This window comes from Rhamphochromis longiceps, linkage group LG5 (assembly GCF_057381845.1).
Source record: "Rhamphochromis longiceps isolate RC_006_pf linkage group LG5, R_longiceps_female_GT1.1, whole genome shotgun sequence".
Taxonomy (NCBI): Eukaryota; Metazoa; Chordata; class Actinopteri; order Cichliformes; family Cichlidae; genus Rhamphochromis; species Rhamphochromis longiceps.
Genome location: NC_140561.1, coordinates 11,693,920 through 11,719,781, shown reverse-complemented (window position 1 = coordinate 11,719,781; position 25,862 = coordinate 11,693,920). Strand labels below are relative to the sequence as shown.

Below are 25,862 nucleotides of genomic sequence, written 5' to 3'. Positions count from 1 at the left end.
TATGAGGTGATTAAGAAGATAATTCCTCATCAATTTACACACCAAACGACACTGAAGGTAGCTCCCCCTTCACAGGCCATTTGTCCTTGCTCTTGGCAATGTTTTTGTTGACTCAGAACAGGCTTTTAGTTAGGAATACACACGTAACCATGATTGGTCTACATAAAGTTCACGCAGGCAGTGATCTTAACAGAAGACTGTACATTTTCCTCTTATTGATATCTGATCATATTTGCAAGACCAGCACACAAAGGTGGCCTAACATTTTCTAGGCAAAATGTATCTTATGATTGGCCTCATTTAATTGACCTCTTTTGTTGTTTTAAAAAAAAAAAAAAAAAAAAAGAACGGGACAAAAGGTCATGGTAATTTGTCTTTGGTGAGAAGTCTAAACCTCTTTGGTGGATGCCAGAGTTTATTTTATATGCACAAACTCTGTTGTTGTCCTTACAATTGGTAGGAAGTGTCAAGAAATGATATTACCCCTCTTGTGTCCTGCACCTGCAGACTAGTGACCCCGCTGAGTGACTGGATTGCTTTCTGCATCCTTTGCTATGATATATCAACTCAGGGGCATAGACATTCCTGACTGTACAGAGGGAGACTGCAGCAACAGTTCAAAAGGGAAAAAAAAATTACTTAGTTTGCTTCGTCTTGATGCATTCTCAATCATCCAGGAAAGTAAATCTCCAAAAGTTGATTCTGTTCATCTGGATGTAGCGTTTTGTGGGAAAAACGTTTCGTCACTCATCCAAGTGACTTCTTCAGTCTCAGCTGACTGCAGGTTTCCCCAATCTTATAAACAGTACATTTGCATAATGACTGAAACCAGCCCACTTAAGGAACAATGGGCTGGGAGGTCAGTTCCTTAATCGTAATTATGCAAATTCTCATGACCATTGATCAACCACCACTGACCAAAACCCACTAATCAATGGCCATGAGTACCATTCACAGAGTTGGAATGGCTGCAATCACAGCACTGTAAGATGGTGAAAGATGTACCCTTAGGCCCCCTCATCGATTCATAGATGGTCTTTCTCTTTTCACGTAAATGGCCTCCTTGACTCTGCGCTCAAACCAGCGTTCCTCCCTGTCCAGGATGTGTACATCCTCATCATTGAAAGAGTGTCCACTGGCCTGTAGGTGTAAATAGACTGCAGAGTCCTGGCCTGATGAGGTAGCTCTTAGTTTGCTGTTTTAATGTCTTCTTTTTCAATCTTAACTCTATTTTTTTTCCTTTTATAAAATTTTTCTTATTCGTTAATTTATTTTTAGGAGTACACCACAGGAAACTGAGCACCTTGCAAGTATCAGTATAAATAGTCCCAGGGCTGTTTCAACAATGCACTTCGTGTGGGTGGGGACGAGCATGTGAAACATAACCATGACTTTTGTTTTCATCAGAGAGCTTACCTTCTGCACTCCTTACAACAATCTATCTAACTCACAAGGACTATTAAATAAAAATATATCTTTAAACATTCAGGCTACTTCTAAGATTGTTTCTGTGTAATTTTACGAGTTGGAATATAATTTGTTTTGGTTTATATTAAAATTCAACATAAGGCTTCAGGATTAATGAAACTGTGTGGGAGCTTGTGTTGGTGCAAGGTCCAGTTGCACTTAACCCAGTATATAGGTGCTTTTATGGCCAGCAGGAGGTGGAGAAATTCCTTGAAGTAAAAACAGGAAGTCATTGTGTCCTTTTGTTTCCTTTTTGCACTTGATTCCCCAGACTCTAGTGGACACCTTTTTGTTACTTTATTACCTTAGTGTGTGTGTGTGTGTGAGATGAAGTAATGAGGCTAAACGGTTCTTGTAGCCCAGATCTATCATGCTTTAAAATGTACTGACTACAGTGTTTTGTTTTTTTTGTTTTAAGAGAAATACTTCCTGCTACACTTAAAACACTTAGATCCATTTTTCAGGGGTCTTTAATTTTGTGCATGTGTACCCCAGTATGTGTCATCTTTGTTTAGGGTGGGTCTGTGGTTATTGTTGGGCCTGCCGCTCTTTGTCTAGGGGAGCTCAGATTTCAGGCTTTATTTTAGGCTGAGCAGGAATGTCCTTCTCACTATTCTGGTTCTGACTGACTGACGCTGCTGCAGCTCTGGCCTTGAGCCAAATGTCAGTAAATCAAAATCATGGATGTAACTGAAGTGATGTGCAGAATCCTGAAAATGTAAAGTTATTCACCAAGTGTACCTAAACAATGTCATTGGCATTAAGCCTGTAAAATGATAAACATGTTCTTATAGAAGTTTTCTTGGCTCTCTTGTACATATCCACCAGCTAGTGAAGCAGTATTTGCATAGAAAGTTCATTTAAACATTAAATCTGAAGAGAAACATGAACATTCTAGGACCACAATACCCTTTCAGATTTATGAAAGACAACTAAGTGAGAAAATCCATTCACTTTCAACAAAACAATAAAGTTCCTGATAAACTCACCTCTTAACATTAGCTAGACTGCACAGTTGTGTAACTTTTCAATAACTCTAGTAACTGAGGTTGCTAAAGTTACTTAACTGATACTTGTTTGTAAGACCAGCACACAAAGGTCAGGAGCAATTCTGACTTCTCATCATGTGTATTTACCTCAGTACCAGAGTTTTAGCCAGGTAAAATATGACACAGAGGATGTTTGAATAATTGTTTTATAGCACATAACAGGGAGTGTTTGCAATGGTGCTGTGTAGTTTAGAAGATGTGAGGATGCAAAATTCTGCTCATGGAGCTGGTACCTGTCATTGATTTGGACATTCAACTGTCATCTGTATCATGTTTACCTAATCTATTTGTGGTGGAGTCATCTACATGCAAGTCTCAACAGAAAAAGTTGGATGTTCCTCAAGTAGAAATGGTATAGTTAGGTTTAGTAGTTGAGTCATTCTGCTAGTTTTAGTTTAGAAAGTAGAATTTGTTGGGCCCAAACTCTTGCATCCCACTTGTTGATTCAGTCTTGCACCAGTCATCTCGCAACTCTCTCTGGTTGCTTCTCCAAAAACACCCTGGTAGAAAATGGCTATCTGCAGCCTTCCTTACATACTGGTTCCAGTATGAGACTTGCGTAACTTGCTGTTTTGTACCACTTCGGTGTAATTTTGGCATTAACTTAAGACTTCTCAGTAGAGCAGGGCGATATGGCCAAAAATATTTATCACGATATATATTTGAAAATTTGCGATAACGATATAATTGATGCGAGACAAAATACAACTCCACAACATTACTAGCGCAAAAAGACAACCTTCCATTTATTTTCACTTAAACAGGAAGCTGGTTTTTATGTACATTAAAGCTTTATAAAAATGTAACAGTGCAAATGCAAATTCCTTGCTGAAAGTTTAACCAAAAGGCATTTCCAGTAGAAATGGGCTGACATATCCTGAGCATAACCATGTATAATATCCACTGAAGTTAAAAAGAGGTGCTTTGCAACATTAAACTGCAGTGTGCAGTACGTATTTTTCGGACCATAAGGTGCACGGGATTATAAGGCACATTAAGCGAAACAAAGCAGTCAGATAAATCAAACTTTATTAAACTCATTCTTCTTGCTTCCTCCACTTCTGTACCATTGATTCATTAGTGTTGAATTCTCTGGCAGCTGCTCTATTGTTGTTGCAGTATATTAATGACTAACCTTGTATTGTGGATGGATTTTCTCAGTTGTTCTCCTGACTGAAGTTTGGTCCGTTTACAGCATCCTGCCATGCGATTTCATTTGTCTCTAACTATCAGGAACCTTCACGTTAACTTTTATAAATGGAAAAGTGTTAGTGTTCGTCCTCCAGCTTCACTGTTTATGTTATGCTAACATAGCTGTGTCGCTAGCGATCAGGTAGCACATCATTATATACCAGCTAGCCCAACTTCAGTAACCCTACAAACGTCACTGCTGTTTAGTTTCCCGTCTTCATTTATGTTGGACGTGATAGCAGAGCTGTACGTTTGAATCTTTTCAGAAATCTCAGTCAGAACATGCAATATCATGCTTAGGTAACTAGCGAGCTAACTTCCGCTAGCTTCCTGCTAACTTCTAACTCCATTAAATGTAATACATTTTGTTTTCATGGATGCCTGGAAGTTAAACTTCATAGTTACACCTGGTAAAGCAGCAATGCTGATCGTTTTATTAAAGATGAAAGAATTGAGACAGTTTTTTAACTCTCAGTGATGCTGCAGTGTTCGTTTGACCTGAAGATTATGGAGTTTAGGACCCAGATTACTCCCAGATTTAAGAGCATCTTAGTTCGACAAATACGACAATAACGACGGCCGCTTGCATGTTCTGCAAAAAAATGTGCTTTGTCGTGTATCTGACGGACCAACACCAAACCAGTTCCACATCACTGAAGTTGCACCATTTTTACAAACCAATTCTGGTTTATCTGTTTCACTCAACAATCGGCCATGTGCGTATGAAAACAAAGGCACTGCGCATGCGCGTTTTACTCATATTCTATCGCGATATTTCATTTTCCTATCGTTGCCTAACATTATACCGGCATTACCGTGAATGGTATAATATGGCCCAGCCCTACTTTTCAGTGCTTTTTTTTTTTTTTTTTTTTTTTTTTTTTTTCTTAATAAACTTTTTTCTGTTACCTTTTGTTACTCGTCCTCCCTAAGGATCAGGTCTACAATTGTACCGTCAATGAACTAGAGCAAAAACAAAGGGATTAATGCTTAGCAAAGACTTGTGTGTGATGAAGTGTGTAGTGTTAAAACTAAACGGGTTCATTATGTCTCTACATTGTTGTTCTGTTGGTTGTGTGTGTAAACAGGTTCCTCATAATAATTAACCTGTATTTGGACAGTTGACAGAGAAAAGAGGGCTGGTTTTATCTCTTTGTCTGTGTTTAAATTATTGAGCTGCAGCATTAGATGAGTTGCAGCTCTGTTTTTGGGACTAATGTAATCAGTGTCCTGTGTTGGAGTATCTCATAGGCACACACTCTGGACTCAGAGTCACAGTTCACACACTTCCTGTGTGTGGCAGTGATGATTATGAGTTGGACAACTGTGTAATGATATATTTTTATTAGCATGTTTAATGTTTTATGTGTGTTTTTAATATACTCTCACCTGCCATTTCGTTAGGTGCACCTTGCTGTTACACAAACCTTTTGACTTTTTAACTGAATTAATTTTTCACTTTTTAACATGGTGCTCGTCTGTGTTTATGGACCAATCCTCATGGTTGGGAACAATACTAATTTAGGCTGTTGCTTTTAAACAATAATACGTTTACATTACATCACTACCAACTAGGGCTGCTCAATTAATCGAATTTTAATCACGATTACGATCTGGGCTTTCAACGATCATTAAAAATGACTGAGCCGATTATTAGCCCCTCCCTCATTTATCCGCGACACCTTAAAGGCCGGTCCGTGAAAATATTGTCGGGCATAAACCGTCCGTGGCGCAAAAAAGGTTGGAGACCGCTGATTAAGAGGACCCGAGGGAAGCTCGGAAAGCTAAGCAGAAGTTATTTGGAGAGGAGAGTGACTGCCGTTGGTTGAAAAGAGAGGTAAAAAAAACTTCAGTGGTGTTGCACACTATTTTATATTATTTTTTTAAAGTCATTGTTAACCCTTTAAATCCGGTCAGAGCAGCACGCTCCGTTTTGTGTAACTATTTTTAAATCCCTGTAGAATCTGAACCGCGTAAGCTAGCGCAATAATTTGTTTTGCATATGAAACCAGAGGAGTTGTACTTACATCTGATGCCATCAGCTTGTCCTCGGTCACGGTTTCCTTCCACATAAAGCTTTGGAAAAATTGCATAAAAAGCCTTGCAGGAACAAAAACATAATATTCCAGAAACACGCTTTTCCGATCCGATCAGCTGTTCATAACACTTCCCACAGTGAAACAGACATCAGCGCGAACATTCGCATGTCCGCCATTTCCAGGCCGAAACCGGAAGTGACGTCATTTTTGCGGAAATGTAGTTTTTTTTTTACTTGTAGGCCTTAAAAACCTCTACTGGTCATGTTTGACTTTTCTGAATAGTTTCTGGGATGCTTGCACTGCTGGAAATAGTTTATTTTGATGCGCATGCTGTTTTCTTTGCAAATTTGCATCATAGGATTGTTTTTTTTTTTTTTTTGTTTTTCCTGCAGTATATAAAAATTGGTGTATCTCCAAAATAAAACTATGAAGACACTCAAAATAAATTTCCTGTTGTTGTAAACTATTTTTTGCAACTTTTTTGTATTTAAAGTTTTGAGGGATAAACCTCTTAAATTTCTCCAAGTAGAAATATATATGTAAAAAAACAAAACAAAAGCGATTTTCAATTTTTTTGTAGTTTATTGCACTTTTTTGCAATTAATGTAGTTACTATGGACTTAATGCATACATATTATTAAAATATGGGCTATAACAGTTATTTAGCAACTTGAAATGCTCCCACAAATGGCACTACAACATGTAAAAAAATAATATAAGCTCTGGCGGACTTGGTTCTATGGTAGGTCTTAAAGGGTTAAATAAATATCGTCAGATAATCGCGATCTCAATTTCAGTGAAAATAATCGTGATTATCATTTTTGCCATAATCGAGCAGCCCTACTACCAACCTGAGCTGTTGAACCAGTTTCTTGTCCTTAGCTGCTAAGAGTGTCACCCGATGTGCTCTTCTTCTGCTGTAGTCCATCTGCTTCCAGGTTCAGTGTTTTGTTTGTTCGGAGATGCTCTTCTGATTACCTTGATTACAAGAATTGGTTACCTTTGTTACCGTGCCTTCTTGTCCATTTGAAGCTGTCTGACTATTCCCCTCTTACCTCTGGTGTCAACAAGGCATTTTCTCTGCCACTCACTCATAGTGTTTGTTTCAGATTTTCTCTGTAAGCTTTAGAGATGGTTGTGAAAGGAAAAAAAATATCCCAGTATATTAGGAGTTTCTGAAATATTCAGACCAACCCATCTGGCAGCAACAACACCACGTTCAAAATCTGTTAAATCGCCTTTGTTTGCCATCATGCTGAGTTTGAGCTACAGCAGGTCTTCTTGCCCATGCATGCACACACTTACAAGTGATTGGCTCAGTATAACTTTGTATAAATGAGCAGTTGAACATGGTAACTAATAAAATGGATTTATTTTTATTTTGACCTTAGATTTTTTTTTTATATCAAACTTTATCACAGGAAGAATTTGTGTTTACTCTGTGTGGCTATTCTTAGATTTCAGCATGGGAAAAACACTATCTCACAGGCTTTTCTTTGACAGAGGATGATGCAGTGATTTAGGCAGGAGCTTGTACACTTGCTGAACACAAGGCACTCTAAATATTAGGATTGGGAATCTGACAGATCCCTTGTGACCAGAAGGATACTTGATTAGCAAAAAAAGAAAATAAAAAGATAACATATCTGAATCTGATATTGTAATTGCTCTATGGGAAAAACTATTAAGTTAGTGACTAGAAAGATCACGAGATTCATTTCTGCAGAGTTTCCTTAATAAGAAAACCAAAAAAACACCACACTGACTGAGATAACTTTACTGGCTGCCATAGATGGTAAAGGTCTTTAAGCATTTTAGTAAATGCAGCTGGAATTTTCTGACCTTTTGTCAGATATAGAAGAAGGATTTCCATGCTGTGTTTTCTCCTAATGCTCAATTAGATTAGTTTTGGAAACCCTCGGATGCCAGACAACAATCAGACAAAATGTGAGTAAAAACCAGGACGACAGGGAACTGACGAACAGAATATGTAAATATGGTGGATAAGTGGCCACGTTTCCTGGAAAGGGAAGTGATGACGCAGTGGAACAGGCCGAGGGGGAGGGGGCAAACAGGATGCAAACTGCTGTGACTTCCTGTGCATTTTTAGAATTGAGTCTTTCCCATGAAATTCTATGAACGAAAAACATATATAAAGCACATGTTTTAGCGTGCACAAAAGTACTAGTCATGTTGAGACTTCCAGACATTTATAGAGCGCTGTAGTTCATGACCTTTCTCTTTCTGTTTTCAGGAGATGTTGAGACATTAAAGTGACACTAGACCCTGAATGGATTTTGACTGGGGCTTGTACTGGCTAAGGTGAGCATGCAGTAACAAAACACAGAAATGCATTCACTCCATCAAATAACAATTAGGACCATTTTACTTTGAAATATAAAATGTTTTTATTATTTACTGTGCCCATGTACCTGATGGTAGGTGCAACATCTCATCTTGTTCCTGAGCAACTTTCACACTGTTAGATGAAGCTGATTCAGGTCAGTGGCACACTGCCAGGCCTGTTGAGAGACATCTGTGGTTTTGGTGGGCTGCTGCTAAAAGTTTCTCTTTTACTGCTCTGCTGCCATCTACTCAACTTGTGTCTGTTTTCAGTCATGTTAAACGTTTAGCTGGTTTAAATGTCAAAAACACACAAACTTAAAAACAACAGTAAATTTGAGTTACAGTTGTCAAAATCAAATGAGAGCATTCTTGTTTTGTGTAAGATCATATTACCTTTCTTTTCTTTTCTTTTTTTTTCTTCTCTCTTTTCTTTTTTTTGCATTACCATGTTGGAACGTGTTTACGTTTACTCTGGTTTTCAGTAAGGTTTCCCTGTAGTACAGTCCTGGTATTCATACCCTGTCCTCCAAAAGACTTCCAGCAGCCTACAGCTCTGCTGTTTGTCCGGTCAGGATGTGAGGCTGACTGAGGGCTGATGTCATCTTTCTATGCTGCTGCAGAGGTGAGCCTTAGGTCAGAAATCAGAAAGGAAGGAAGAAAGAGAGGAGGGAGGGGAGCAAGAGTCACAGCCGGAGCACGACAGGCAGATTTAGAGAGGGGTGCTGAAAGGTAGACAGACAAGAAGCATGCGATGCAGATTTACTGCACAAAGTGTGTGTCTGAGACCTGGTGCTCTTCTAGTAGTAATAGTGGTGGTGGGTGACTGGGCTGCATGTCCTAGCCTGCAGTTGCAGAGCAGGAGTTGCATAATGACTCCCATCCGTTTTACACTTTTCTTCTTTGGAATGAGTTTGTGTGTGTGCGTGTGCGTGCGCACAGAAGCAGACACAAAGTCCAGGATAGGGTTGTAGTCGAACAGTCTGGTAGTGCAGCTCAGAAGTTTTTGGGTGGGAATAGGAAGGAGCAGTGACCTTAGATGTTGGCTACAGGGGTTTCCTCTCATGAACTCTGAGAGGTCAGACAGAGGCTAGTGCCAGAGCAAGAAAACAAGGACACGATCCCTTGCTCGGCACAACTACCGAAAGGGAAAAATACAAGGGAGGTGTTGTCTTAGGATGATACAGGGGGGACTGAACGTAAAATCTATTGGAAGAAAGAACGGATATAGCTTAGCATTAACCGTGCACAGTAAAGAGAATACAGCGTATTCAAATGACTAAAAGTTGCAGAGCCTCGCCTGGATTGTTTCAAGGCTCCACAAGCCTGAACAGTGTGCAATATTTTTCTTTTTTCTTTTTTTGGCTTGTGCAGCCCCAGGCAGTTAAACAAATAGACGAGCTGGTGAATATGCGCCTTTCTGGGACAGTAGCTTCTAGCACTCTTAAACACTGTGCCCCGACAAGCCTGAGCATGCAAGTGCACTGGAAATGGTTTGTATAGTATACTTGTGTTGCCGCTGCTAGCAGAAGGGTATCATTCTAGCGGGCAGGCTGGCTGAACGCGGGATGACCCATCTCCCCTGAGGCTCCAAATCACTACATCATCATCAGTTGCTCCTTGCAGTGGAACAGATGAGATTTCACTCCCATCAAACACAGTGCAGAAACCAAGGCTGCTCAGATAACTGGATAGTCTGCCCTTATAAATCTATACTGATCTAAATTCTTCTGTTCCCCCAGAAGTCTCTTCATCTGCACTCACTTCTGAGTGGACTTTGCAAAAAAACACAAAAAAACATTTTAATGGTCTTTTAGATTGCAACACATACCACTCTCAGGTCATTCTGTCTGATCATACCACGTTATGTATATATGCAATGCACCGATTTGCGCTTTCAGGTGCTGATGTGTGCTGAAGATGAGTGGCGTCGGAGACAACTCGTTGGATCCCCTGTGCTCCGACCGTAAGCGTAAACTGTCCACCTGTGACACTCCAAGCTTAGGGTAAGTGCTCTAACTTGTGCTGAGTATATTTAATGCATCAGTCCACTTTGTCCGTCGCTGTTTTTATTTAAATGCCAGCATGATGCATGAGTGTGTGTGATGTCGCTGTCTTCCTCCTGACCACATCCCTGGTTCAAGCATATGTTGCTGCTAACTGAATATCTGAAGCATCTGAGCCCTGTATGGCCGTATGGCCTGCATACGGATGGGGCATGGGGAGGTGAGGTTGTCATGGCAACATATCTAATCCCTTTGGTGCCTCAGCAGGTGTGACAAGCGTCGGAGGGAACAGGAGAGCAAGTACATCGAGGAGCTGGCTGAGCTCATCTCTGCCAACCTCTCCAACATTGACAGCTTCAACGTCAAGCCTGACAAATGTGCCATCCTGAAGGAGACAGTGAGGCAGATCAGACAAATCAAGGAGCAAGGTACCACCTCCATTTTCAGATTACATCTTTGTGATTAAAACAAAGGATCATTTTATTTTTGAATTTGTGTATGGAAAGTAAACCGTGGAGAAAGTAAAGATTGTCAAGTACGCTGCTGCAGGACAGATGATGCCAGTGATAAAGTAGTGTGTTTGGTTCATGGCCAGGCCACTTCAGACTGACAGCCAGTTTGGCTGTTTGTATCGCTGGGGGTAAATGAGCACCAGTAATTGAGACCAATCCTTGGTGGTCATGGCTCAAGGCTGTAAGTGACAGTGTGTATCTGTTAGTGCCAAACCCTGTTTCTCTCTGGGAGACTAATGCTACTGGAGACTCAGAAATCAGACCTTATAGAGAGCCACTCCTATCTCAAAGCTTTTTTTTTTTTTTTTTTTAACCATTTTTGCAGATTTTACACAATTAAATACACAGAAGTGAATAACTTCCTCCAAATGTTTTTAGCCTGGTTGCGATTACATCTGTTAGGATAAGTGGGTAAAGAAGAAAGCGAGCAATCATATTGGAATGTACCCAGAGGGTCACAGCTGGCTACTGTGGGTCCTGGCGTTGTGCAGCCAGGTTACCATAGATACAGGATAAGAATGATGGAGGGGCCTCTCCATTTTTCTTCTCTTTTCTGACTGTTGTTTATTTAACACACCTTTCCCCACCCCAACCCTTGTTTACATGTCTTCGTCTTTAGGGTCAGTTTCCTTGTTTTGTTATGTTTTCTTTTTCATTTAGGTCAGCAACTGCTGTCTCATCTCTTCTTGTACAGCTACTGAAAGTTTGAAATAGCATTAAATCCAGTGGCATACAGTTTCACATCTTGCTTGTGTTCCAAGTGACCCAGCTATATAGAGTGGTATCTAACAAAGCCTCAGACACATGCTGATTTTAAAAATAGAAAGGCATGCCAACCATGCAGTCATGACTTGTGCTGCCATCTGGTGGCCAGAAAACATATTTATTATACTGTGGGTAATTATACAGACTGATATGTTTTAAGTTGGGGTTTGTTTTGTTGTTGTTGTTGTTGTTTTGTCTTTTGTAATTTTAGATTATGCCTCAGTATTATGTACAAAAACAAAGTAAAAGTTGGGGAAAATATACAGGTCATGCACCAAGTTGTCCCAAGAATTCAAACTAATCTTGTTGATTTACACAGTGGAAGTTATTTTCAACAGAACTGTAACATTATTATCATTATTATCGTTACCAACAGTGCAGTGTGCCTCATTTGTTTTCAGGAAAGAGTTCTTGCAGTGATGACGATGTTCAGAAGGCGGATGTTTCCTCCACTGGTCAAGGGGTCATTGACAAGGACCATCTGGGGCCACTGCTCCTACAGGTCAGTTTGGGGACAATCACTCGGGGGCAAAAGAGTAACACCAATTAGCTCCCCCTCCATATGTTGGATCTGTGTTTTGGTGACATTGCTGACATGTAGCTGATAAAAATGTCTCAGCTGGTTTCTTTTTAGACGGACAAAGCAGTAATAATTAAAAAAAAAAACTAATGCTATTTGCATTGACGGGCCTTCACTCCATTTGGCTCTCCTTTCTTCTGCCCTTGCTCTTTTAGGCCTTGGACGGCTTTCTCTTTGTGGTTAACCGGGAGGGCAGCATTGTATTTGTATCGGACAATGTGACCCAGTACCTGCAGTACAAGCAGGAGGAGCTGATCAACACCAGCGTGTACAATATCATCCATGACGAGGACCGAGAGGAGTTTCACAAGAATCTCCCCAAGTCTAATGGTGAGACACGAGTGTTTATTATTATGTTTGTGCAAACACATTTAAGATGCATAAAACATAACAACACACACATAAATGGTGGATCACTTGCACACGTGGTTAAAGAGTCTGCATCTTTTTCTTTTTTTTTTGCATCACAGCACCCAATGGAGCATCGTGGGGTGGAGAGGCACCTCGTCAGAAGAGCCACACGTTCAACTGTCGCATGCTGGTCAGCTATGTTCACAGTCAGACTCATGGACTGCCAGAAGAAAGAGCGGGAGGCCAACGCTATGAGACTATGCAGTGTTTTGCTCTCACTCAGCCCCGGGCCATGATGGAGGAGGGAGATGGCAAGTCATTGTTTATAAGCTTGTTTTGTTTTTTTTAGTGTTAGAGCCACATTAAGAAAATAAATAATAATTAGTGTCCATTTTTAGACTAAAGTCAAAATTTCGAGCTTATACTCGAATTATCATTTTGATAATTGCCACAGCTCCTATACTCTCTACAAATTGCATTGTGTAGATGAGTTAGTGAAACTATTTGATCAGCTCTCTTATTGTGTCTTATTGCACAAGGGTGTAACCATCAGTATCTTTCCATCTGTCTACTGCCAGACATGTCAAGTTTGTGTGGGTTATTCTTTTTCCCTTCTGACCACATGCAGCTTTCTGCACCATCTTTAACATCCTTATGTTTATACTCATTCGTACCATACTTTTATGTTTAAAATTTGTGGTTTAAAACCAGATGTACTTTCATTACCTTTTGCCTTATTTGGCTTCCTCTTAAATATTCCAAATAGTTCTGTATCCATAAACAAAATAGTAACTGTCCCGTTCTGCCTCCACTGTAGTTACATGAGGATTTAACATGGCGCTGTCTCTTTCCTCAGATTTGCAGTCATGTATGATATGTGTGGCACGACGCATCACTGCAGTAGAGCGGACAGAGAGGTTTAGCACTCGTCATGAACTGTCTGGTAAGTGTTTGCTGTATGACATGTAATGGAGACACCTGAGAATTTAAAAAATAATAATAATAAAAATTAAGTACATTTGGGGGAAAAATGCATTTTAACCAGCTACAGCGACAAGGCTTATATTATTTTTCATACTGTGAGTTTCTCTGTGTTTGTCTGTGTGTCATGGTGGAACACATACTGGAGCAAGACGTAACACAAAGCCCGCTCGGACACTTTTGCAGCTCTTGTTTGTGCAATAGCATTGCAGTCACGCACGGTATACTCGCAAAGCTTGTGTGTAGCTAAAAATAAAGCATAGTTGTTATTGTTTTTCACATAGTGAGTCTGTCTCTGTGCGAGTGTAATTTTGGCTAAATTTGGCTTTGGAGACCCAGACTGCAGCAGGAATTACCACAATCTCTGAATATGCCTGTCTGTGGACAGATTTAGTCAACAGGAGACTGTCACAGCCGTAAAACAGACACACACTCTACTGCTTCAGTTAGTTGACATCAAAGTGATTGTGATCTGATGACATCTTATTTAATGTTTTTTTGGTTTGGGTTCTGTTTTTTTGTTGCTTTTGTGTTGTTTCATTTTTTTTAAAATAGAAGTATATTGAAGCTCTACAGCAAACAGGAATTACAAAAGTTTTTGTGTGTGTGTGTCATGCACTATTCTTTCATGATTTCTGGCAATATAAGGCACGTGAAGAATTGGTCAGTTCAAGCTTTACGGTGCTAGAAACATCCATGGATTTGGATTTCCTTGGATTTGATAGCAACAAACAGTTGCTGCAGATGTGTCAGCTGCACATCAATGTTGTGACTCTCCTGTTTCACCACATCCCAAAGATGCTCCGTTGGGCTGAGATCTGGGGACTGTGAAGGTCATATGAGTACAGTGACCTTCTTGTCATGTTCAAGAAACCACTTTGGGATGATTTGAACTTTGTGACATGGCACATGCTGGAAGCAGCCATCAGAATACGGGTACGCTGTGGTCATAAAAGGATAGACTATTTCAGGCCATTCTCTGTAAACTCTAGAGATAGTTGTGTGGGAAAATCCCAGTAAAACATCAGTTTCTAAATTACTCAGACCAGGCCATCTAGCACCCACAACCATGTTGCATTCAGAGTCACTCAATCGACCTTTCTTCTCCATTCTGATGCTTGGTTTGAACTTCAGCAAGTTGTTTTGACCATATCCAAATGTCTAACGAGTTTACACGGACAATGCAATGAGTTCATTGTGACTGGCTGTTTAGCTGTACAATACAGTGTCCGTGTTTTGTTAAGCACAGCAGCTGTGCATAACACAATTATTTTAAATTTAATGAATATTATAAATTATGTAGGTGGTGCTACAGAATAAATCCACCCATGTCACAAATATGAACAGTTAGGCAGTGTTATTTAGAAATGTCTGTATTATTATACACATGGACTAAACCGAAAGCTTCTTTCTCCTCAACACCACCAGCTCACTTGGGATTTTCTGTTGTAGGTAAACTGATTGAAATTGAACAGCAGAACTCTCTTCACACGACCATGCGCCCAGGGTGGGAAGACCTGGTTAGACGCTGCTTGCAGATGTTCATCCATCGAAGTGAGGGACAGCCGTGGTCCTTCAAACGCCACTACCAAGATGGTATGCATTTCTGATTCTCCATTACTATATATGTGTGCAGTAACATCTTTTGTTTGGTTGCTCTTAGGCATGTCATCTTATTACAATCTTTGTTTTGTAGGTTAAGGCTCCTTGTACATACATAAGAGGGTAACAACACTAATAACAATCTTACTCTAGCAAAAGACATGAGCTATGTAGCTAAACTTTCTGGGGTGTATAGTTATTGACCATGCAGGGTGCCTTGGTTATAGTAAACAGTGAATGATCTCTATGCTGACTTTATAATATTAAAGGTCTTGCTGAAGAGGGGACTGTATGGCAGCTGGTTTATTACCTATGGATGTTTTAATATTCGTAGTATGTTTAGTTTTTTTTGTCAGCTATTTTGGAGGAGTGACATTATTTTCTCTCTTCTTTTTTCTTGCTCCAGCTTTCCATAATGGCCATGCGGAGACACCTCTTTACCGGTTCTCACTCTCAGATGGAACCCCTGTCACAGCTCAAACAAGAAGTGACCTCTGCAGGAATCCCAGCACAAATGAACCACACTCTTTCCTCTCCACACACCTGCTGCAAAGGTGCAAATTGTCTAATGAACAATATGATTTCATCATGTTTCATTCCTTTCTACAGCTTAATCGTTGTTCTGTTTTCATTTGTATTTTTGTAGGGAGCATAATGGTTATCGGGGGAACCGTGGTGGTGGCATGAGGCCTCAGACCATGGGTATGAACAACCCCAACCAACAGATGAACATGGGTCCAGGAGGTGGGATGGCCATGAACAGGGGCTACGGTATGACTGAGCAGGGCAACGTGCCACAAAGAGGAGTGCCGCCGTACGCTGGGGGCAACCGGATGAATCCGATGAATCAAATGAGTCCCATGCATCATTCTATGCATCAAATCAATTCCATGCATCAGATGAACAACATGGGTCATATGAATCAGATGAACTCCATACATCCAATAAATTCCCCCATGAACTCAATGAACCAAATGGGGTCCATGAATCAGATGGGCCATCATGGTATGCATCAGCAGCAACAACAGCAGCATCAGCAGATGGCCCCGTTCCATGGACCTGGAGGTGGACCTGCAGGTGCAGGGTATGGGATGGGAATGACAAGCCCTCCCCAAGCCAGTCCAGGGATAAATTGTCCTCCGCACAACGTCGTGGGTTCCCCCAGAGTCCGAGGTAGCCCCTTCTCTCCCGGAGGTATGAGCCAACTATTCTGAAACGGCCGAATTTAAAACAAAATTGAATATAGTGGTATGAAAAAATATTTTTGTTGTTGTTGTTTTGTTTTTTGTATATTTCTCACACTTGCATGTTTTAAATTAATTATTTAAAAGTAAAATTGAAAAATCAGACAAGGACAACAACACTAAATACAAAATGCAGTTTTTAAATAATGATTTCATTCATTAAAATTCAGTAAAATTGACCCAACCCTTCCTAGCCCCATGTGAAAAGTAATATTCTCCATAAATCATGAATTAACGGCGATAAACCACATTTTTTGGAAAGCTGTGTTCAGTTTCACCAGCCACACCCAGGCCTGATTACTGCCAGACCTGTTGAGTCAAGAAGTTGCTTATATAGAATGTGCCTAACAAAGTGAAACAGGCTAAAAGATTGCAAAAAGCAACACACCATGAACTGTAGGCCTCACTTGCTTCGGTTTTTAGGTTTACTTCGTTTTTCATATAGGGCCAGGAAAGAAGAAATCAGCTTGTTAACTGTACTTTAGTTATAAATATTTAAAACTTTCTTTTTTATTTGGTGTGTGTTCAGTAGATTTACTCTGGTTGTGTCCTTTGTAGGTATGAACTCTCCCATGAGCTCCACTCATGCCGGTAACTCAGGAGGTGGAGGAGGAGCTACCACCTTCTCCAGCAACTCATTGAATGCCCTTCAAGCCATTAGTGAGGGAGTGGGCAATCCAATGCCTTCCCCACTCACTTCTCCTCCTCCTCACAAGCCCGACAGCTCCCCAAGCATCAACTCTACCAATCAAGCAGCAGGGGGACCCTGTAAAACCTCCCTCCCAGCCTACTCGGACTCCAGGAGCCCAGGAAGCTCACTGGGGACTGGTGGAGAGCAGCAATCTCAGCAGCACCCACACACCCCCACCAGTGAGGGCCCTCCTGACAAGCCAGACAGTCAGGCCAGCAGAGAGGCAAGTCTGGGTGTGGGAGAAACCAACAGACGGGTTCCCGACACAAAGTGCCACCAGAAGCTTTTGCAGCTCCTCACCTCTCCTACAGATGAGCTCCACACAGCAAGCTCCGGGCCCAGCTCCACACCTGAGAGTAAAGATGCAACAGCTGGTGTCACCAGTCCCTCCTCCTCTACGGGAGTGTCATCCTCTACAAGCGGCAATCATGCTGCTGTTTCCTCCTCTGGTAGCACAGGAAATGTAAATAACCAGTCACTGCAGGAAAAACACAAGATTCTCCACAAGCTCCTGCAGAATGGGAATACTCCTGATGAAGTGGCTCGCATCACAGCTGAGGCCACAGGAAAAAGCAGCTTGGATTCTGGGGCACCAGAGCCAGGGCCTGCCACCAGTGGAGTGGTTAGGGGGTCAGAATCAAAGCAGGAGCAGCAGAGCCCTAAGAAGGAGAAGCCCAATGCCCTCCTTCACTACCTCCTCAATAAGGATGACTCTAAAGAAGTGGGGGAGATAAAACCAAAGGATCTGGATGGGAAAGGTGCTCAGGGGCCAGGGGTCACCAGCTCTGATCACCATAGCATAGAAAGCAAGGTCAAGTTAGAGCCAGCTGATGAGGTAGGCTCAAAATCTCTCTTGCATGCATGTTCTCAAATACATCATCTTCTCAGACATCGTTTCTGATCCTTCCTGTTTTGTTTTGTTTTGTTTTTTTGTTTTTTTTTTCATGGTTCAGACCCTGGAGACCATTCTAGGTGTTCCCAGGAACAACCCCGGCTTCTTCCCTGACTCAGATCCCAGAGCTGGGAAGGAAACTGGAAACAAACGGGGAAATATTCCAGACAGTTTACATGGTACGTCAGTCAGTATAATCAAGTGCATCATGTGATTTGACTCAAGTGCTGAGCAGTAATACACAGACGAGTGTGAAGGGACCTTAAACCTGGTTTTGTATTTGTTTCAGATGGAGAGAGAGCCCCCATTCTTCCAAGTCCGCGTGTTGCCTATCAAAGAGCCTTGTCCTTGGATTCCAAACCCATGAGCGGAGAGGGAGGAATGGGAGGCAGTCTGGCTACAAGAAGAAATATTTCCTCTTCCACAGTGGTCAAACAAGAGAACATGGACGTTCCAATCCGAGGAGCTGTGCCTAATGGCTATCCTGCAGGCATGAGTGTGTGTCCACCAAGAGGCAATCCTACAAGTAACTTAAGCACTTACTTCCTAAAATATCTAATATCTCCAAGTTTTCTATTTATACCTGTTCAACAGAATAAACTGCATGAGAATTTTTTTTGAGTTCTAGTTACTTTAACATTTTTAGTTACAGCCACCACCTTTAGCACACAGAAGCTACTCCCTTGACTGACAACACCCAGTAATGAAACACTCTGTATATTTTCCTGTTATTCAGGAGGCATGGGCAGAGGCATGGGTATTCCTCAGCGCCCTCCCATGGCAGGGCCAGGGGAATGGGGGATGCAGAGATCCAGCGGCAGCCCTGTAGCTGGACCAGGACACCCTGGCATGGGTCGCTCTGGTCCACTGGGAGGACCCTTAATAAACCGCTCCATCAGTGCACCGGGAAACACCAGATCTATGCTGCAGCAGCAGCTCATGGATATGGGTATGTCACATGTCTCTGTTGTAGACTGAACCTAAAAAAAAAAATGCCCTTAATTTGTGTGCAACATACTAACATGACTATTTAAAAGCTTTCTGTTAAGTGCATTGTGAACCATACATGCATTTCTATCATGTCTCTAGGTAACAGTGATGCTAATGTAGGCATGAGACCTTTTTCTGGACACGGTCCCCCACCTCAGTCGCCCTCCTGGCCTGACTCTGCCATGGGAATGGAGAGACCACAGAATAACATAAACAGGTGAACCTTCAGCACCAATCCCACATTTATCTTCTCTTGTATTAGATGTCGAGCTGAACTCAGCAGCTAACATTATTAGACTCTGAAGGTGACATTTTGAAAACTTGTTCGTTATGGTTCTTTTGGTTTGGTGTTTAGGGACCCATTTGCACACCCCCTGGAAGAACTGTTGGGGCCTCTGCCCAATAGTGAAGGGCCAAGTGATGAACTTGTAGACCAGTTGGACTCTCTGCTCAAGGCTGCTGATGTCAGTACTCTTCAGGAGATAGACCGAGCTCTAGGCATCCCTGAAATCGTAGGCCAGGTAGGAGACACACTTAAGTCATAACTTCACTAGTGCCATTGTTAGAACCACTTTTGGCTTAACATGCACAGGAATTCTAGTAAAGTTTAGTCCACTAACAAACCAACATCTCTGTACGCCAGGCCCAGGGACCTGATGGCCTTCAGCACAGCCAAGATCAAAGCCAGGGTCCATGCCCACCACCATCGGGGCCATTCCCAGGGCCTGATACCTCCTTAGGCATGGACCAAAAACCCATGTATGGCCAAGGCTACCCAGGCCCCCCCTCGATGGGCATGCAGCCTGGATATGGTGGCAATGCAATGCAAGGCCAGTCTCCTGGAACCTTCAGTCCCATGATGAATCAGATGGGGCAGCCAGGGGGTTTTCCTGGCATGGGGGGTATAGGCAACCCCCGCGCAAACATGCCAAGACCTCGCATGATGACTGCCAACAAGCCTCTGAGACTTCAACTACAGCAGAGACTACAAGGACAACAGGTAATCTCTCTATGACACATTTTTTTAAAGGTAGTCTTCCAGGCTTCCAACTTGTTTCTTTGAAATCTGTCTTCTTGTATGTTTGTTAAATATGGATGTGAAAAAATAGTATAAAGGAATAACAAGGTGTATTTATCTCATCTCACCCGGCAGTTTATGAACCAGGCACGACAAGCTGTAAAGATGGAAAGTACCCCTGGAGGAAACCCTGTCATACGCACAGGCATGCAACCTGGCATGGGTGGACAGGTATGTAGACAGTACTTCATCTGTAATGTAGCGTGCGTTCACTCGACACGGCAGCAAAGCTCCAACACTGAGCATTGTTGTTCTCTGCAGCCGGGTTTCCTGAGTGCCCAGGTGTTAGCTCAGCGCAGAGAGTTGCAGTTAAGAAGGCAGCGGATGATGATGATGATGCAGCAGCAGCAGCAAGGTCAGGGGGCAGCAGGTACCTTCAGCCCTCCTCCTAATGTCACAGCACCAACAGGCATGGATAATCCAATGGGCCCCCCCCCCATGAACCAGCCTGGACAGCAGGCTTTCAACTATGGAGGCAACTACGGTGAGTTGGCTGAGATAGAGCCAGCTGTCAGTATCCTTTGTCATATCCTCCTGAAGTTTCACACTCAACAACTGTTGCACTATTTGCAGGGATGAACCAGCAGGGGGACCCAGCCTTCATGACTCCAGGTTGCAGCCCACCAGGAAATATAATGCCAGGAAGAATGGGAGGCCCACCACAGAATGCAATGATGCCAGGAATGCAGGGAAATCCACAGGGAGGGCACTCGTACCCATCTGGAGACTTGAAAGGATGGCCGCAGGGTGGAATGCCACGTAACATGTATGCTGCATCATGCTTCCTTTAGTCATCAGTTGTTTAAGTGTTACTTAACAGAAACGTTCCTAAGCACTTCTCAAAATCAAGTTACAGAGGTAATTTACTTTTCATTTTTCTCCTTGTCTAGGTCCTATCCTCAACAGTTCCCCCAGCAGGGCAATCAGGGCCAGTTTGGACCCATGATGATTAACAACTCTATGGGGGGACCCGGGCCGGTCAGCGGGGCTGGTGCAGGACAGATGGCTCAAATGCCAGGACAGATGCAGGGTCAAATGGGAATGAACTCCATGGGGATGGGCCGAATGCCAATGGGACCTGACCAGGTGGATAATTTTAGGGTCTTACATGTGTTTCAGCTGCTGCTCGGAGGATTTCCGTTTGTAACTGTCTGTCTGCTTTGTGTGTTTTTTGCAGAAGTATTGCTGAGGACCTGTGGCTCATGACAGAATCTGGACCTTTCAGCTGTGGCAGATTTAGCTGAACAAGGAGAGGAACTGGACGCAGACGCACACACATATTCACCACACACACAGTAGAGTTCCCCCAGCATAAATTTTGACACAAAGAACTCAGCACAACATGCTGCTCGCCCTAGAGGGTGTGGGCTGAAAGGACAAATGATTTGTGCTAGGTTTCATCCGCACACATGTATACAGAAATCCGATACGGCTGTGTGTTTGCACGTGCGTTTGTGTGTGACCTGAAGCTGTCAGGCAGTATTCAGCGTCACAGCCAGACTGCAGAACAGGACTACGGTACAACTGGCTGTGGCTGCACTTTACCACAAGGCTTCTGTTTCGGGGGGTGAGAGATTGATGCAATATTTCTTCATTACAGCCTTACTAGAGATTCAATGCCTTCACAACAATGTTTTGTTTTTTTCTTCCTTATCCTTTGGATGCGCCTCATTCTAAAGTCATTGGAAGCTATAAGCACACAGTTTACTATGTTATGCAGATTGGAGCAATAACTCTTGCCTTTATGCTTTAGACTGTACCTGAGCATCATAATCCCTGTTATAAGCAAACAAATGGTACTGCAGTATTAGATGTCTCAAATGTTCTCTGTGAATATGAATTGTAAATATTCTACAATATATTATCAAACATGCTTTTTAAAGGCCCGTTCTTGCACAAAGTATGAGACCTGGTTGTATTTTTGTGTCCCATAGGTCAATGCTGATCTGATTTCCTTTTTTTTTTTTTTTTTTTTTTTTTTTTTTTTTTTTTTTTTCATTTACAGAATGCTTTTTAATTTTGGAAACAAAACAATAAGGTTATGTATTACGTTTTTTAGGCACTTTTTAACTTGCGACGAGTATCTGATGCGTTGAAGGTTTGAGCTTTGACGTCATCAGCAGTGTTCCCCCCTCCCAGGAGCAGCAGCAGCTCTGTCAGTCCAGCTTTTTTTTTAATTTTTTATTATTATTATTATTATTATTCACACGATGTTCTGTTTCGACTGTTATCAGCTTGCTGAATCTACCTTTTCAACATGCGCAATCCAAAGATGTTTTTCCACATGTATAGTTTCTGAGGTTTCTGGTGTACATTTTTTACATTGTGTTATATTATTCTGATGGTAAATGGGTACATATCATTGGATCTGTAAAAGCTTTGGGTGGTTATGGACATGAGATGGATTGTTCCACAGTGGGAAAGTGAGGTGCAGTGGGGAGAGGACTGGAAAAAAAAAAAAAACACGCATGTTTTGTTGTGATGTAGAAAAAAAACAAAACAAAAAAAAACATCCACTTTAAGACATATCAATATCTCATCTATTTTTCAGGAAACAACTTCATCTTATGTCCAGACTTTGTTACTTCAGGAGAAAAAGAAATAAAAAAATATCTTGAAGTTTGAATGAAGTGCAAAAAAGAGGCAGGAGATCATTTGGTTTGTTTTTCTTTCTTTGGAGGTAAGATAAGCTGTTATTTTACAGGATGTATATTACAGATTTTTTTTTTTTTCTCTGATGTTGATATTGATATAAAATACAAATTTCTATTTAAACACTCCTGGCTCTGGCTCTCCAATTATTTACTGTTCATAAGCTGTGATGCCTGTGTGCAGTTCTCTACACGTCAGTAAATATCAGCGGGTGCGCTGCGTTGTCAGAATGATTAGTTTGATCATACAAAATGGATGCGAGCAGGAGGGGCGCTTCTGCTGTCAAGTTACTGAAAATAAGACGTGAAGGATTTGGTGTTCTGTTAGGCTTTTCTTGTATTTTCAGTATCACACTCTAGTCAACCTGGAAACGGTTTCCACTTTCAGGGCATAAAGAAATAAAGTTTGTGGGCTTATTTTCTTTCTTAAATACTTAAGCTATGTGACATAAAGAAGAACAATAATGATAAAAGAAAACTTCCAATTACAAAACAATACCATATTTTAGAAATGAGACAATGAAAGTAAATGGATTCCTGAATAAGTATTGCATTGCACAGCAAAATATTTTACACTGAGAGGGCTTCTGTAAAGAAAATCAATCTTTTTAAAAGAACGATGCAGTTTAACATAGTTCTAACGCAAAATGTTAAACTCGTGACTCGTATAGACTGACTCTTTGCAAATTTATCAACATTCAGTTATTAATGTGCAATCTGCATAAAGCAAAAATACTTAATGTTTATAACAAAGTATCAGTTTGTAGTTTCTGTGAAATGCTTTGGTGTAAAAGAGAATGGTTTTGGTTGAAGGAGCTGATCGATCTCTGGATGGTCGAGTAGGTCATCACAACTTTGTCAAGTACTTCTGACCGGACAGGAAGTGTGGAAACAGAGTGATATTTACATATGAAATCGCACTCCCTGCTTTGCTCGCTGAATTCTGCTGTTTAAAATAATGCATCCCAAAGTTCCTTTGTTACAGCAAGTTAAATTAAATTTTGTTTATCAAAGGGTGTAAATAAGTACAATCATGTGTAACTCGACAAAACAAAGAGAAATGTGACCAAAGAAAGGAGTTAATGGGGTCAAAACTAATCTGAAATCAAAATCCAAACAAAGAAAGTAAAATAAGTACACAAATGATTGACACTGATCAGTCTAAGAAGAAACAACAAAGCTCTGCTGCAGAAGTGCATACGGAGTTTGTAAAGTGTGCACATGCCTTTATTTTTATATATATATATATATATATATATATATATATATATATATATATATATATATACATACACATACACACACACACACACACACACACACATACACACACACACAGGGGCAAAAAAGTATTTAGTCAGCTACCGATTGTGCAAGTTCCCCCACCTAAAATGATGACAGAGGTCAGTAATTTGCACCAGAGGTACACTTCAACTGTGAGAGACAGAATGTGAAAAAAAAAAAAAAAAAAAAAAAAAAAATCCATGAATCCACATGGTAGGATTTGTAAAGAATTTATTCGTAAATCAGGGTGGAAAATAAGTATTTGGTCAATAACAAAAATACAACTCAATACTTTGTAACATAACCTTTGTTGGCAATAACAGAGGTCAAACGTTTACTATAGGTCTTTACCAGGTTTGCACACACAGTAGCTGGTATTTTGGCCCATTCCTCCATGCAGATCTTCTCGAGAGCAGTGATGTTTTGGGGCTGTCGCCGAGCAACACGGACTTTAAACTCCCGCCACAGATTTTCTATGGGGTTGAGGTCTGGGGACTGGCTAGGCCACTCCAGGACTTTCAAATGCTTCTTACGGAGCCACTCCTTTGTTGCCCGGGCGGTGTGTTTTGGATCATTGTCATGTTGGAAGACCCAGCCTCGTTTCATCTTCAAAGTTCTCACTGATGGAAGGAGGTTTTGGCTCAAAATCTCACGATACATGGCCCCATTCATTCTGTCCTTAACACGGATCAGTCGTCCTGTCCCCTTGGCAGAAAAACAGCCCCATAGCATGATGTTTCCACCCCCATGCTTCACAGTAGGTATGGTGTTCTTGGGCTGCAACTCAGTATTCTTCTTCCTCCAAACACGACGAGTTGAGTTTATACCAAAAAGTTCTACTTTGGTTTCATCTGACCACATGACATTCTCCCAATCCTCTGCTGTATCATCCATGTGCTCTCTGGCAAACTTCAGACGGGCCTGGACATGCACTGGCTTCAGCAGCGGAACACGTCTGGCACTGCGGGATTTGATTCCCTGCCGTTGTAGTGTGTTACTGATGGTGACCTTTGTTACTTTGGTCCCAGCTCTCTGCAGGTCATTCACCAGGTCCCCCCGTGTGGTTCTGGGATCTTTGCTCACCGTTCTCATCATCATTTTGACCCCACGGGATGAGATCTTGCGTGGAGCCCCAGATCGAGGGAGATTATCAGTGGTCTTGTATGTCTTCCATTTTGTGATGATTGCTCCCACAGTTGATTTTTTCACACCAAGCTGCTTGCCTATTGTAGATTCACTCTTCCCAGTCTGGTGCAGGTCTACAATACTTTTCCTGGTGTCCTTCGAAAGCTCTTTGGTCTTGGCCATGGCGGAGTTTGGAGTCTGACTGTTTGAGGCTGTGGACAGGTGTCTTTTATACAGATGATGAGTTCAAACAGGTGCCATTCATACAGGTAACGAGTGGGGGACAGAAAAGCTTCTTACAGAAGACGTTACAGGTCTGTGAGAGCCAGAGATTTTCCTTGTTTGAGGTGACCAAATACTTATTTTCCACCCTGATTTACGAATAAATTCTTTACAAATCCTACCATGTGAATTCATGGATTTTTTTTTCACATTCTGTCTCTCACAGTTGAAGTGTACCTCTGGTGCAAATTACTGACCTCTGTCATCATTTTAAGTGGGGGAACTTGCACAATCGGTGGCTGACTAAATAATTTTTTGCCCCACTGTATATATATATATATATGTAGAAATGAAATGCCTGCTTTTTCTTTGGGTCTAAAAGTTGTTTTTGAATCAAAACACCTGGGAGGTTTAGATGGGAGATGACTCTTTGGTTAAATTGTTATCATCTTGTCCACAACTGAAACATTAAGACACTAAGCCACAGGAAAATACTGCTATATTTAAAGTATTACTGAAAAGAAACCAGTAACTGGAGTGTAAGTGGAAAACGGCCTGTAATTTCCCCTTATCTGCAGTAACTGAGCAAAACGTTTCATTTCTGCTAATGCACTGTAATATGTTCATAAACAAAGTAAGAGTGAGTAGTTCTGATCTGCATCCTTATATTTTATTACTGATTCTTGCAAGACTTGGTGATCCTTTGTTTTTGATTCTATAATTAGTCATGTTTACATGTTTTCAATTAAAGATCACAGGTGTGGAATCAGTTGAGCAGTAAGTCAAAAGCAAAGGTATA

At 41.4% G+C, this 25,862-nt stretch overlaps 1 protein-coding gene across 4 annotated transcripts in view; it reads left to right on the top strand.

Moving 5' to 3' along the window:
* ncoa3 (nuclear receptor coactivator 3) overlaps positions 1–22,558 on the top strand; it is a 36,142-nt gene extending 13,584 nt beyond the window's left edge. For 2 of the 4 annotated variants that reach the window (XM_085405838.1, XM_085405839.1), the window contains exons 2-22: positions 8,001–8,068; positions 9,991–10,095; positions 10,363–10,523; positions 11,774–11,874; positions 12,108–12,282; positions 12,423–12,614; positions 13,160–13,246; positions 14,737–14,880; positions 15,293–15,440; positions 15,533–16,080; positions 16,689–17,656; positions 17,775–17,892; positions 18,003–18,239; positions 18,450–18,662; positions 18,803–18,920; positions 19,059–19,224; positions 19,347–19,703; positions 19,857–20,265; positions 20,355–20,547; positions 20,672–20,867; positions 20,959–22,558. In XM_085405838.1, the coding sequence (XP_085261964.1) occupies positions 10,010–10,095; positions 10,363–10,523; positions 11,774–11,874; positions 12,108–12,282; positions 12,423–12,614; positions 13,160–13,246; positions 14,737–14,880; positions 15,293–15,440; positions 15,533–16,080; positions 16,689–17,656; positions 17,775–17,892; positions 18,003–18,239; positions 18,450–18,662; positions 18,803–18,920; positions 19,059–19,224; positions 19,347–19,703; positions 19,857–20,265; positions 20,355–20,547; positions 20,672–20,867; positions 20,959–20,970 (4,629 nt within the window). In that variant the 5' untranslated portion in view covers positions 8,001–8,068; positions 9,991–10,009 and the 3' untranslated portion in view covers positions 20,971–22,558. Of the gene's footprint in view, positions 1–5,265; positions 5,545–8,000; positions 8,069–9,990; positions 10,096–10,362; positions 10,524–11,773; positions 11,875–12,107; positions 12,283–12,422; positions 12,615–13,159; positions 13,247–14,736; positions 14,881–15,292; positions 15,441–15,532; positions 16,081–16,688; positions 17,657–17,774; positions 17,893–18,002; positions 18,240–18,449; positions 18,663–18,802; positions 18,921–19,058; positions 19,225–19,346; positions 19,704–19,856; positions 20,266–20,354; positions 20,548–20,671; positions 20,868–20,958 lie in introns of those variants that run through there. The other 2 variants (XM_085405842.1, XM_085405841.1) reach the window with 2 other exon arrangements.
* Positions 22,559–25,862: the final 3,304 nt, after the last annotated feature.